The sequence below is a fragment of the Sus scrofa genome, chromosome 14, assembly GCF_000003025.6.
Source record: "Sus scrofa isolate TJ Tabasco breed Duroc chromosome 14, Sscrofa11.1, whole genome shotgun sequence".
NCBI classification, from domain to species: Eukaryota; Metazoa; Chordata; class Mammalia; order Artiodactyla; family Suidae; genus Sus; species Sus scrofa.
Window position 1 is genome coordinate 76370466 of NC_010456.5, and position 13095 is coordinate 76383560.

General features: G+C 40.4%; 1 protein-coding gene across 35 annotated transcripts in view; it reads right to left on the reverse strand.

The window, feature by feature from the left end:
- USP54 (ubiquitin specific peptidase 54) overlaps window positions 1-13095 on the reverse strand; it is a 132620-nt gene that overhangs the window by 63243 nt on the left and 56282 nt on the right. For all 35 annotated transcript variants that reach the window (XR_002338397.1, XR_002338396.1, XR_002338393.1 and 32 more), the window contains exon 2: window positions 6395-7244. Coding sequence is in view for 29 of the 35 variants with exons in the window: in XM_021072539.1 (XP_020928198.1) it covers window positions 6395-6541 (147 nt within the window). In the remaining 6 variants the exon portion in view is untranslated. The remainder of the gene's footprint in view (window positions 1-6394; window positions 7245-13095) is intronic.

Genomic DNA, 13095 nt, shown 5'->3' on the forward strand with positions numbered 1-13095 from the left:
ACAAACCCAACAAGTATCTATGAGGATGCGGGTTTCGATCCCTAGCATTGAGCAGTGGCTTAAGGATCCAGGGTTGCTCGTGAGCTGTGGTGTAGGTCGCAGACATGGCTCGGGTCTGGTGTGGGTGTGGCTGTGGCATAGGCTGGCAGCTACAGCTCCGATTTGACCCCTAGCTTGGGAACTTCCATTTGCCACAGGTGTGGCCCTGAAAAAAAGACCAAAAAAAAAAGTCAAAAGAAGAGACGTATCTAACAAGAGTGACAGATGACCATATTCTGGAAAAGATACTAATTTGAGCACAAAGTAGGTCACTCAAAGAAAATACGGTATGACATACTAAAGAGGAAGTTTATGGGTTAAAAACTGCAGAATAGGTGCTCCCGTCATGGCGCAGTGGAAACAAATCCAACTAGGAACCATGAGGTTGAGGGTTTGATCCCTGGCCTTGCTCAGTGAGTTAAGGATCTGGTTTTGCCGTGAGCTGTGGTGTAGGTCGCAGACACGGCTCGGATCTGGCATTGCTGTGGCTGTGGCGTAGGCCGGCAGCAACAGCTCCAATTAGACCCTTAGCCTGGGAACCTCCATATGTCACAGGTGTGGCCCTAAAAAAAAAAAAAGCTGCAGAATAAGAATTTATTTTAATGGTCCACCTGGGAAAAGCAAAAATATTTTAAAAGTTATTTAGAACCTTGAAATATAAAGTGGAATTTTGTCTTCATTAGACTTCTATATTTTTGGACATTTCTGAGAAAGGTGTGACCTCATTAAGTGAATAAAAAAACAATGGAGTGATATCAACAGTGATGAGTTTATTCATAATATGTAACCTTGATATGATGTGATGAGAAAGCACTTTACTTTTATGGTCTTCCTCTCAAAAACCCATAACACAAATCTAATCATGAGAAGAACATTAGACAAATTCCAATAGTGGGATCCTACAAAATACTTGATTAGTATTCTTCAAAACTGTTACAATTACCCAAAACAAGGAAATTTTAAGAAACTATCACAGTCAAGAGGAGCCTAAAGAGACATGAGAAGTATATTTATTTATTTTTCCTTTTTAGGGCTGAACACACCACATATGGAGGTTCCCAGACTAGGGGTTGAATTGGAGCTACAGCTGCCGGCCTATGCCACAGCCACAGCAACATCAGAACCAAGCTGTATCTTCGACCTACACCACAGCTCAGGACAATACCAGATCCTTAACCCACTGAGCAAGGTCAGGGATGGAACCTGCAACCTCATGATTCCCAGTCAGATTCATTTCTGCTGCACCATGACAGGAACTCCAACAAGTAAATTTAAATGTGGTTTCCTGGATGGGATTCTGGAATACAAAAAGATACTACATAAAAAACTCAGGAAATGTGGAGTTCCCATCGTGGCTCAGTGGTTAACAAACCAACTAGTATCCATGAGGGAGCAGGTTTGATCGCTGGCCTCGATCAGTGGGTTAAGGATCTGACGTTGCCATGAGTCGTGGTGTTGGTCGAAGATGCGACTTGGAGCCCACGTTGCTGTGGCTGTGGTGTAGGCCAGCAGCTGTAGCTCCAATTCAACCCCTAGTCTGGGAACATCCAATTCGACGGGTACGGCCCTAAAAAGACAATAAAAAAACCTCAGGAAATCTGAATAAACTTTGGACTTAGTTTAAAAAGAGGAGTTCCTGGAGTTCCCATCATGGCGCAGTGGTTAACGAATCCAACTAGGAACCATGAGGTTTCAGGTTCGATCCCTGGCCTTGCTCAGTGGGTTAAGGATCCGGCGTTGCCGTGAGCTGTGGTGTAGGTTGCAGACACAGCTCAGATCCCGCGTTGCTGTGGCTCTGGTGTGGGCTGGTGGTTACAGCTCGGATTCAACTCCTAGCCTGGGAAATTCCATATGCCGCAGGAGCGGCCCAAGAAAAGGCAAAAAGACAAAAAAAAAAAAAAAAAAAAAAAAGAGGAGTTCCTTTTGTTGTGGCTCAGCAGAAAAAGAATCAAACTAATATCTATGAGGACGCAGGTTTGAAATCTTGGCCCCGCTCAGTAGATTAACGATTTGGCGTTGCCGTGAGCTGTGGTGTAAGTCACAGACACGGCTCAGATCTGGCATTGCTGTGGCTGTGGTGCAGGCCAGGAGCTATAGCTGTGATTCGACCCTAGCCTGGGAACCTCCATATGCTACAAGTGTGGCCTTAGAAAAAAAAGACAAAAAAATTTAAAAAATAAAAAGATACAATGTAATATATATAAGCATAAACACCTTAGGAAGCTCCCTTTACCAAGAAAACATTTAAATAGCATGATATATGAAAAAGCACTACACCCTAAACAAAATGAAAAGACAACCCACAGAATGGGAGAAAATCTTTACAAATGAATCAACTGACAAGGGATTTATCTCCAAAATTTATAAACACCTTCTGTAGCTCACTACCAAAAAAACAAACAACCCCATCAAAAAATGGGCAGAAGATTTAAACAGACAGTTCTCCAAAGAAGACATGCAGATGGCCAAAAAACACATGAAAAGATGTTCAACATCACTCATTATCAGAGAAATGCAAATCAAAACAACAATGAGGTACCACCTTACACCAGCCAGAATGGTCATCATCTAAAAGTCTACAAACAGTAAGTGCTGAAGAGGGTGTGGAGAAAAAGGAACCCTCATACACTGTTGGTGGGATTGTAAATTGGTGCAACCACTGTGGAAAACAGTATGGAGATTCCTCAGAAAACTAAACATAGGACTACCATTCGATCCAGCAATTCCACTCCTGGGCATCTATCCAGAGAAAACCAAGACTCGCAAAGACACATGTACTCCGATGTTCATTGCAGCACTATTTGCAATAGCCAAGACATGGAAACAACCTAAATGTCCATCGACAGAGGAGTAGATCAAGAAGATATGGTACATATATACAATGGAATATTACTCAGCCATTAAAATGAATGAAATACCAGCATTTTTAGTAAAATGAATGGACTGAGAAATTATCATGCTAAGTCAGCCATACAATGAGACACCAAAATCAAATGCTTTCACTGACATGTGAAATTTGAAAAAAGGACAGACTGAACTTCTTTGCAGAACAGATGCTGACTCACAGACATTGAAAAACTTATGGTCTCCAGAGGAGACAGTTTGTGGGGTAGGGGGATGTGCTTGGGTTATGGGATGGAAATCCTGTGAAATTGGATGGTTATGATCATTACATAACTACAGATGTGATAAATTAATTTGAGTAATAAAAAAAAGAGAAAAAAAAAGAAAAAGAAAAAAAGCACTACACTTTTGCAGCCCCAGATCATAGCACACTTCTGGAGCTTCTTCTTACTTAAGTGTCCATAGATACTTATTTCTAAAAGTTCTCTGAAACATGCTACACTCCCAAATAAGTAACATCTTTTTATAACAAACATAATGGGTTCAACATATCTGTGGTGAACATAGCTTTCATATGAAAAGTTAAATATTAGCTCATAAAAACAATAATTTTCAACCTGTAACATGATTATTATAGGCACCCCAAAGCTATCAATGACTCAGTCTTCAAGTATAGGTAGAGGAGTGTGTGTGTATGTGTGTACATTATATGTTCTAAATGTCACTGGCAATTAGAACATAAAGTCGTAAATATTATTGTTTCAATTGACAAAAAAAATAACATATAAAACTAAAAGAATTGTAAAAATGGTTCACTGGTGCCCTAGTGATTAAGGATCCAGCATTGTCACTGCTGTGGCTCATGGTCACCTCTGTGGCTTGGGTTCAATCCGTGGCCAAGGAATTTCTGCATGCCGCAGGTGCAGCCAAAAAATAAAAACAAAAAAAAAGGACTATGGCCATGAAGGAGGTAAACACAAACACATCTACATCAACACTCTTTTTGCCTACTTTTCAAATTACGAAAGTATTATTAATGCAAAGTAACTCAAATTGCTAATATGCATCACCTGGAAAAAAAAAGTCTAGGCATTCCCATTGTGGGGCAGCAGAAATGAATCCGACTAGGAACTATGAGGTTGCAGGTTAAATCTCTGGCCTCACTCAGTGGGTTAAGGATCCAGCATTGCTGTGAGCTGTGGTGTAGGTCACAAAGGCGGCTCAGATCTGGTGTTGCTGTGGCTGTGGCTGACAGCTGTAGCTCCGATTAGACCCCTAGCCTGGGAACCTCCATATGCCTAGGGTTCAGCCCTAAAAAGCAAAAAAAAAACCTAGCCAACTCCACCAATTTGTGGTAGTAATTAGGGAAGGTACTTAAACTCTTTCTATAGGCTAGAAAGAGTTTAAGTACCATTGTCTTTAAACTTTGTCTTTAAACTCTGTCTATAGGCTAGGACAGCAAAGAATTTTTTAATATTTTCAAATAAAAATTTGAAAACAGAGAGTATGAATCTTCAATCACATTAATAAGCTTGACAATGAAATTGTGCCATTTAAACAAGAATGGATTTGAAGGGTAGTATGCTAAGTGAAATAAGTCAGATAAAGAAAGATAAATACTGTATGATATTACTGATATGTGGAATCTAAAAAATAAAATAGACTAGTGAATATAACAAAAAAGAGACCCACAGATACAGACAGAGAACAAACTAGTGGTTAACAGTGGGGAGAGGGAAAGAGGTAGGCAAGACAAGGTTAGGGGATTAAGAGGTATAAGCTATTATGTATAAAATAAGTAAGCTGGAGTTCCCATCATAGCACAGCGGAAATGAATCCGACTAGGAACCATGAGGTTTCAGGTTCGATCCCTGGCCTTGCTCAGTGGGTTAAGGATCCGGAGTTGCCGTGAGCTGTGGTGTAGGATGCAGATGTGGCTCGGATCTGGCATTGCTGTGTCTGTGGTGTAGGCCGACAGCAACAGCTCCAATTCGACCCCTAGCCTGGGAATCTCCATATGCCGTTAGTGTGGCCCTAAAAAGGACAAAAAAGGTAAAAATAAAATAAAATAAAATAAATAAGCTACAAGGATATATTATACAACACATGAAATATAGCCAATATTTTATAGTAACTATAAATCAAGTACAACTTTAAAAATTGTGAATCACTCTGTTGTACACCCACAACCTATATAATGTTGTATATCAAATTTACCTAAAATTTTTACAATACACATTTTTACACTACTAGGAAAGCTGAACATGACTGTGGTATTAGTTAATAATTTTAGTAATTTTAGATAATTTTTTAAAGTGTCATAAAGTTATTGAGATTATGAAGTTCTTTTCATGTCCTTCTATAGTAGAGATATACAATGAAGTAGTTAAAGATCACATGATACATAGCATAAAATAATTCAGCAAAAAAGGGGACGAGGGATGAATTAAATTAGAATGGCAAATGCTATTATTACTGAATTCGGTTGATATGTGCATTGAAGATTCATAATCCAAAATAAGTAAGTAAGTAAGCTTGACAAGATTCTTGTATTACAAATGAGAAAACTAAAACATTATTACAAGGGTGGTCTATAGAAAGTTTGAAACTAGAACCCAGTTCTCCTAATTCCTAAATCCAGTGTTTTTTATACTAAATACATTGTCCTGCCTTTTTTTTCTCTCATAACAATTTATTTTCCCATACATTTGAGGTGTAAAGCTAATATTTTACCCAAGCATAATTATCTTGAGTGGCAAATTTCATTTACTTTTACTCTGAAGAGTAGGAAAAAGGAGAAAGTAATTACTTGAAAGTTAGGCCAAGGGGGGCCCTGAATGGGCAGGTCAGGCAGACAGACAGGAAGCTTTGGGATTCTGAAACCACTAAGGTGGCAAGCAAGACCAAAAGGGAAAATCTAGAGTAGATAATCACCGAAAGAGAATTTATCTTCTACTAACTCTGTGTAAGCATTTCTGACCAGACACCAAGCATCAGCCACTATGGGAGAGTTCAGAGGAAAGAGATGAAGACCATAGACTGGACCCCAATCAGCATGTGTGCCGACAGCCTGAATAATTATGAGACAAGAATAACATTCCTGACAATCTTTGACTTTGGAAAGAATTTTTTTTCTATACTAGAGGAAAGCAACTAGAGTGATGAGACACCTTGGTCTCAAATAGATAAAAAAAAAGAAACAGAGACTCTTCAGGAAAAAAGTCAATAAACAAATAATAAGATCATCTTGTCCACATACCTCCCTTTTAGGCAGATGAGTAGTAGTTATAACAGTTATTATTTCTAGTATCTAATATCTCCTCTTTACAAAAGAAGTAACTGAAACTAAAAGAGATAAAGTGCCAGCCCACAATCACACAGGTGAACTTATAAAAAATGATCTTAGGCTGCTGACTTCAAACAGAGACTATCAAGCATTATATTTAAAAGAGTAATAAATATAGCTTCAGCAATTGAAAATCAAAGTTCACCAAAAAGAAATTACCCTTACCTGCAAGGCACTGTTGAGAAAGCAGCTATTTTGTCCTGGCTCATTGCTGAGGCCTTTGCTGGGGGCTATGGAGGTTGAGCTTCGAGGAGCAAACATCCCTTGGACACTGCCACGGCTCCCTGAAAAATAATTTCTCTTCCAAGACATTATTGTTCACATTTAACCTGAAAAAACAGAGAAGGTTTTGTATCTTCTAGGGAGGGCGTTTCTCGTCTGCTGAAGTCTTTAATATAAAGAGAATCCAGAATTGAACAAATTTATGTTGAAAGACTTTAAATTTACAACCTTTCAAAAATATCATACATGTAGGTCAAGGAACTCAGGTATCCTTAGATCCACATGACAGAGCTGTCCTCTGCTTGATTCAAGCAATGCCCAAAATTTAACATGGTACTAACACAAACAGAGAAATCTTTAAGTGTTGCTGCTTCCTTCTATTTTTCTTGAACTGCCTTCATAAAATTCTTGTGAAGTGGTTGTAATCTTCAACTCCAATAGAATGCAGGATCAGGGCAGGATATGTTCTTTAGGCTTGTTAAATCTTCTTCTTGTAGACTGAAGATTTTTCCAACTCAAAGGAAAGGCAGACAGAAAGCAAGAATCCACCACAACCTTCCTTCCTTCTATTGCCTTGTCCCATCATCCTCTGAAATAAAAATCCACGTTCAAAGTAACTGACATAGATTTCACAAAGCAAAGAAGCTTGTTAAAAATATACGGAGTTCCTGTTGTTGTTGCTCTGCTGCTGTTTTTAAATATACCCCCAAACATCTTCTATTATTCCATCCAGAACTTCAGAAAGTCTCTTCTCTTTTCCTCTGTGACTAGACTACCCAGCTGTGCCAGAGAGCTTTAACAGAAAGAAAAAAAAAAAAAAAAATCAAAAGCTTGCGTCACTTAATGACCCTACTAGCTTTGTGCTGTTCTGCCAAGATCAACGTTGCCTCACTTCTCACTATAAACTTGAAACCTTGGCAAACAATGCCCCCTCCCACCAAAAAAACAAAAAAAAAACAAAAAAAAGCCCAAAAAACAAAAAACCTAACAACAACAAAAAGGAGAAACACTCAATCCAAAGAAGTGGGGAAAGGTGTGAGCAGCTTTGCTTTCATAGGAGACTTCTCTGAAATTTTCTAGGAGGAGAAGCTGATCTAGACAAAAGTAAAAATCAAATTCAAATTTTCCAAAATCAAGCTAACAAAAAAATTACCAAGAAAAAAACCAAAGTAAAAAACCAAAGTTTTTACATAACAACGTAAAAAACAGTTTCTTCTGAATGTTGCAATTAAAGAAATTTGTAAAGGTGTTTTACATGATCATGGCTATAAAGTCTATTTAAAGGTGGGTGGGGCAAATCATCTGTTGAGACTCTGTTCTGAGCAAAGATGTCCCATCTCAGATAAACATTCATGGTGGGTGAACCATATGTCCTTAACATCCAGTCTTAAAGAACTAAATCTTCTTCTGCCCTGTTTGTTTGTATGTTACATTTTTTTGCCAGAGGATCAGAGAGATAATTTGGGTTACAAATCACTTAATCTTCAGATTATATCCAGGGCACTCACAATCAGAGGCTATCCATTGACCAACATTAGTTTTCTACTAATTAAAATGCAAGTGAGGCAATAAGGAAAAAGTTCTTTGCAAGGAAATGCTTTCAATATCCACCTTTAAAGTTTTCCTACAAGGCTGCCACTTCCACACAAGGAAAAAATTAAGAATGTTGAATATTAAATTTGGTTTCTAACAAGTTTCCCAAGCTTCTCCCTTCCTTCTCACCATCATATAGAAAACCTAAAAAATAAAAAATGTGGAGATCCTGCTGTGGTGTAGTGGGTTAAGAAGCCAACTGGAGTGGCTCAGGTCACTCCAGAGGTGTGGGTTCAATCCCCAGCCCAGGGCAGTGGGTTAAGGATCCTGCACTGCTGCAGCTGTGGCATAGGTCATAGCTACAGCTCGGATTTGATCCCTGGCCTAGGAACTTTCATATCCCATGGGGGTGGCCATTTTTAAAAAAAAAAAGCAAAAATGCTATAACATCTTAATTATTTTTAGATCACGTAGCATTGTCCACATGTATTCAGTAGAAAAACTAAGGCACAGCAACATTAAATGGTTGCACAAGACTGTTCTTTCCCATCTCAAAATTCCCAGACTATTTATAATGTACAAGTCACTATTAAAGTATTTGATTATACATTATAGTGTCATATTATTCTAGTTGTTTTTATTACTCTCCATTTTATATGGTGTCAGTCATATGTCCTGACTATAATTGTATGAAATGAAATACTAATTAGTTAGACATGTGCTAAATACAATACTTACATTCTTTATTTAATCTTCACAATAGCCCTATCATGTAAATATTAACAGATCCACTTAAGAGTTAAGGGGAGGTTTAAAGACATTAACTTTGCCCAAATTAAAGCTGGTAAGTGGTAGAGCTAGAATTTTTGGACTACTTACTATGACTTAGGTATTTTATTATACTATTCCAAAAGCTCCTGTCACAGTGCTAGTCTAGTCATAAGGAGGCACTCTATAAATACTGCCTGATGATTAGCATATAGTACAAGGAAGAATACCATGTCTCCCATACAGACTGTGGAGAGACCCTCAACTCTCTGCACACACCCTAAAACACACCTCATTCAAGGCCACTTAGCAACTTCCAACAAGATATGCAGCATTCCTTCAGCTCAACTGCTGCAAAGTAATGACAAGCACCAAGCCTCCACTTTGCTCAAAGCCAAAAAGACTTGGCAGGCAGGTGGGGTTTCCAGTATCTGCATTAAGAGCTCACTGAAACTCAGCCTGCCCTATGATACACACCCCAGAATTCAGGGAGCAAAGGAAAAAAGGCAGTGGTAGAAAAAAAAGATTCTCTGAATGGCAACATTATGTAGGGTAAGGCAAAAAGCTCTCACACTTGAGCTAGGTGTGTCAGAAACCAGAGGTAAGAGCCAAAAAGAACAAAGCCAAAAGTGGCAGTAACAAATAGTCCAAAGAAATACTGATGACAAAATATTTCACTTAAATTGCAGGTCTAGCACCAAACAATATAATCCATCTACTAAAGATACATGAGAAAGTAAATTAAGAGTTCTACCCATATGGCTCTAACGACCTATGTTTAAAAAGAAAAAGAATTTCCTAGGCAATACTAAAATCTTAGGGTTAAAAGTGCATATCTGCAACTTACTCTGAAGTGGTCCAGGGAAAAAAAAAGTTGTGTGTGTGTGTGTGTGTGTGTGTGTGTGTGTGGAGAAAGAGAGAAAAATAGTGAAGTACATAGAGCAAACTGTTAACATAAATAAATCTGGCTTAAAGGTATACTGAAATGCTTTGTTACAGTTCTTTTTTTTTTTTTTTTTTTTTTTTTGGCTTTTTGCCATTTCTTGGGCCACTCCCGCGGCATATGGGGGTTCCCAGGCTAGGGGTCTAATCGGAGCTGCAGCCACCGGCCTACAGCAACGCGGGATCCGAGCCGCATCTGCAACCTACACCACAGCTCACGGCAACGCCGGATCGTTAACCCACTGAGCAAGGGCAGGGACCAAACCCGCAACCTCATGGTTCCTAGTCGGATTCGTTAACCACTGCACCACGGGAACTCCACATTTCATTTTTTTATGGAAATAATTTCCACAACTTTATAACAATAGCACTCTTTACATAAAAGTCAATTCGTAAAACTGTCAAACTTCAGAACACACAAAAAAATTTCCCTTTATAGGAGACAGGATTAAGATGGCAGAATAGAAGGGCTGGAGCTGACCTTCTCTCATTAAAACAACAGAATTACAACCAAATGCTGAACAACAGTCAACCAAATGGACTGGAACCTTTCAAAAACACATCTTACTTCAGAAGACAAAGAGGAGGCCACATCAAGATGGTAGGAGGGGTGATTACACAACATAAGCAATCCCATACCCGCCAGGTGGGAAGCTCATACACTGGAAACTAACTGTATCACAGAGAGTCACCCAAAGGAATAAGAGTTCTGAGCCCCATGCCAGGTCCCTATGCCTGGAGATCTGGGATTGGGAGAAAGAGCCCCCAGAGCATCTGGCATTGAAGGCCAGTGGGGCTTGTGCCTGGGAGTTCTACAGGACTGGGGGAAACGGAGACCGGATTCTTGAAAGGTGCACACAGGTTTTCATGTGCAGTGGGTTGGTTCCAGGGCAAAGCAGAGGCTCCAGAGCAATCTGGGTTGGACCTGACTGCAATTCTTGGAGGATGTCCTGGAAAAACAGGGGGTGACTATGGCTTATTGTGGGGGAAGGACATTGGAGGCAAATGTCTCAGGAACATTCATTAGCATGTGTTCCTCTAGAGGTGTCTATTTTGGGGAAATCTGGCCCCATCCATCAGTGCTGAGAAGCCCAAGGCCAAAGAACAATCCAGGTGGGATCACAGCCCCGCCCACCAGTAAACAGCCCCACCCATCAGTAAGCAGGCTGCCTAAAGAGCCCCCAGGCACATAGCTACCTCTAATCTCACCCAGAGACAAAGCCCATCCACCAGAGAGATAGGAATCAGCCCCACTGACGGGAGGGCAGGTATCAGTCCCTCCCTTCAGGAAGCCTACAGAGAGCCGCCTATACCAACTTCGGCCACAAGGGGGGCAGACATAAGAAGTGAGAGAGGGAGTTCCCGTCGTGGCGCAGTGGTTAACGAATCCGACTAGGAACCATGAGGTTGCGGGTTCGGTCCCTGCCCTTGCTCAGTGGGTTAACGGTCCGGCGTTGCCGTGAGCTGTGGTGTAGGTTGCAGACGCGGCTCGGATCCTGCGTTGCTGTGCCTCTGGCGTAGGCCGGTGGCTACAGCTCCGATTCAACCCCTAGCCTGGGAACCTCCATATGCCGCGGGAGCGGCCCAAGAAATAGCAACAACAACAACAACAACAACAACAAAAAAGACAAAAAGACAAAAGACAAAAAAAAAAAAAAAAAAAAAAGAGTTCCCATCATGGGCTCAGTGGTAACGAACCTGACTAGTATCCAAGAGGACACAGGTTCAATCCCTGGCCTCATCCAGTGGGTTAAGGATTCGGCATTGCCATCAGCTGTGGTGTAGGTCACAGATGAAGCTCAGATCCCATGTTGCTATGGCTATGGTGTAGGCCAGTAGCCACAGCTCCAATTCAACCCCTAGCCTAGGAGCTTCCATATGCCACAGGTGCGCCCCTAAAAAGACAATTAAAAAAAAAAAAAAAGGCTACTTTAGGGAGTTCCCGCTGTGGCATGGTGAGTTAAGAACCTGAATGGAGCAGCTTGGGTCACTACAGAGCCTTGGATTTGATCCCCAGCCAGGTACAGTGGGTTAAAGGATCAGGCATTACCAAAGCTGTGGTATAGGTTGCAGCTGGGGCTTAGATTCAATCCCCTGGCCGAGGAACTTCCATATGACAAGGGAGCAATCATTTAAAAAAAATTTTTTAAAGCTACTTTAAATTTAGTAGTACTAATAAATTTGTTATTTTATTAATCAAAACCATCTAATATGTTACACATCATATAAATTTTGCACTGTTTTTTTAGATCTCAATTGTACTTTTTTTTTCTCCCCTTTTTAGGGCCTCTCTGGCAACATACGGAGGTTTTCAGGTTAGGGGTTGAATAGGATACGTAGCCGCCGGCCTATGTCAGAGCAACACAGGATCCAAGCCACATCTTCCACCTACACCACAGCTCACAGCAATGCCAGATCCTCAACCCACTGAGCGAGGCTAGGAATCGAACCTGCATCCTCATGGATGCTAGTTGGGTTCGTTAACCACTGAGGCACGATGGGAACTCCTCAATTGTACTTTTGATGTATATTTGGATTTTGCATTCTTGGGCCTACTATAATACTACTACCAGGGATCCACAGTGACAGTAGAAATGGTAGGGCTAAATTTAAAAGATCATGGCTCTTGCTGTATAGCAGAAATTGATAGAAGATTGTAAATCAACTATAATTAAAAAAAAAAAAAAAAGATCATGACTCAAGACTTCCAGCGTTAGAGGTACAGCTCTACAAGCTGATGATCTTTAGAAAAAAATCTTATTTCTCTGTATTACTGAAATACAGAGAATGATTACGTCACCCTATGTATACGGTACATCAAAATGTGCTGCCATTTTTTTCAGGTCAAAATATTAAACCAGACTACAGCTGCAGTCACCCCAATTATTCATTATCGTATTCCTCAACAACAAAGTCTCCTTCTCTTAGCCTCAGTTTGATAAAACCTTAAGTCACCACTCAAATGTTTGCCGAAATAAAACTGGCTTGTGAACAGAGGGATCAGGCCTGAAAGGAAAGGAAAGGGCTGTTACCACAGGAAAGGCATGTTACCCTAGAGAGAATGGGATAAATGACGTTCAGAGATCTAGAGCTTATGAGCCCTGGGGACTTTGTTATGAGTGGAATATAAGTGTGACAGAGACTGATGAAGACTGGAAAGGATTTGTTCCTGCAGAAGCTGAGAACCCTTCGATGAAACAAGGAGTAAGGTCCAGGAATCATAGAAGGGGACAGAAAATGAATTTACTTCATATTAATAAAACAGGAGTTCCTGTCATGGCTCAATGGTAATGAACCTGACTAGTATCCATAAGGACACGGGGTTCGATCCCTGGCCTCGCTCAGTGGGTTAAGGATTCGGCGTTGCCAAGAGCTGTGGTGAATGTCACAGACACAGCCTG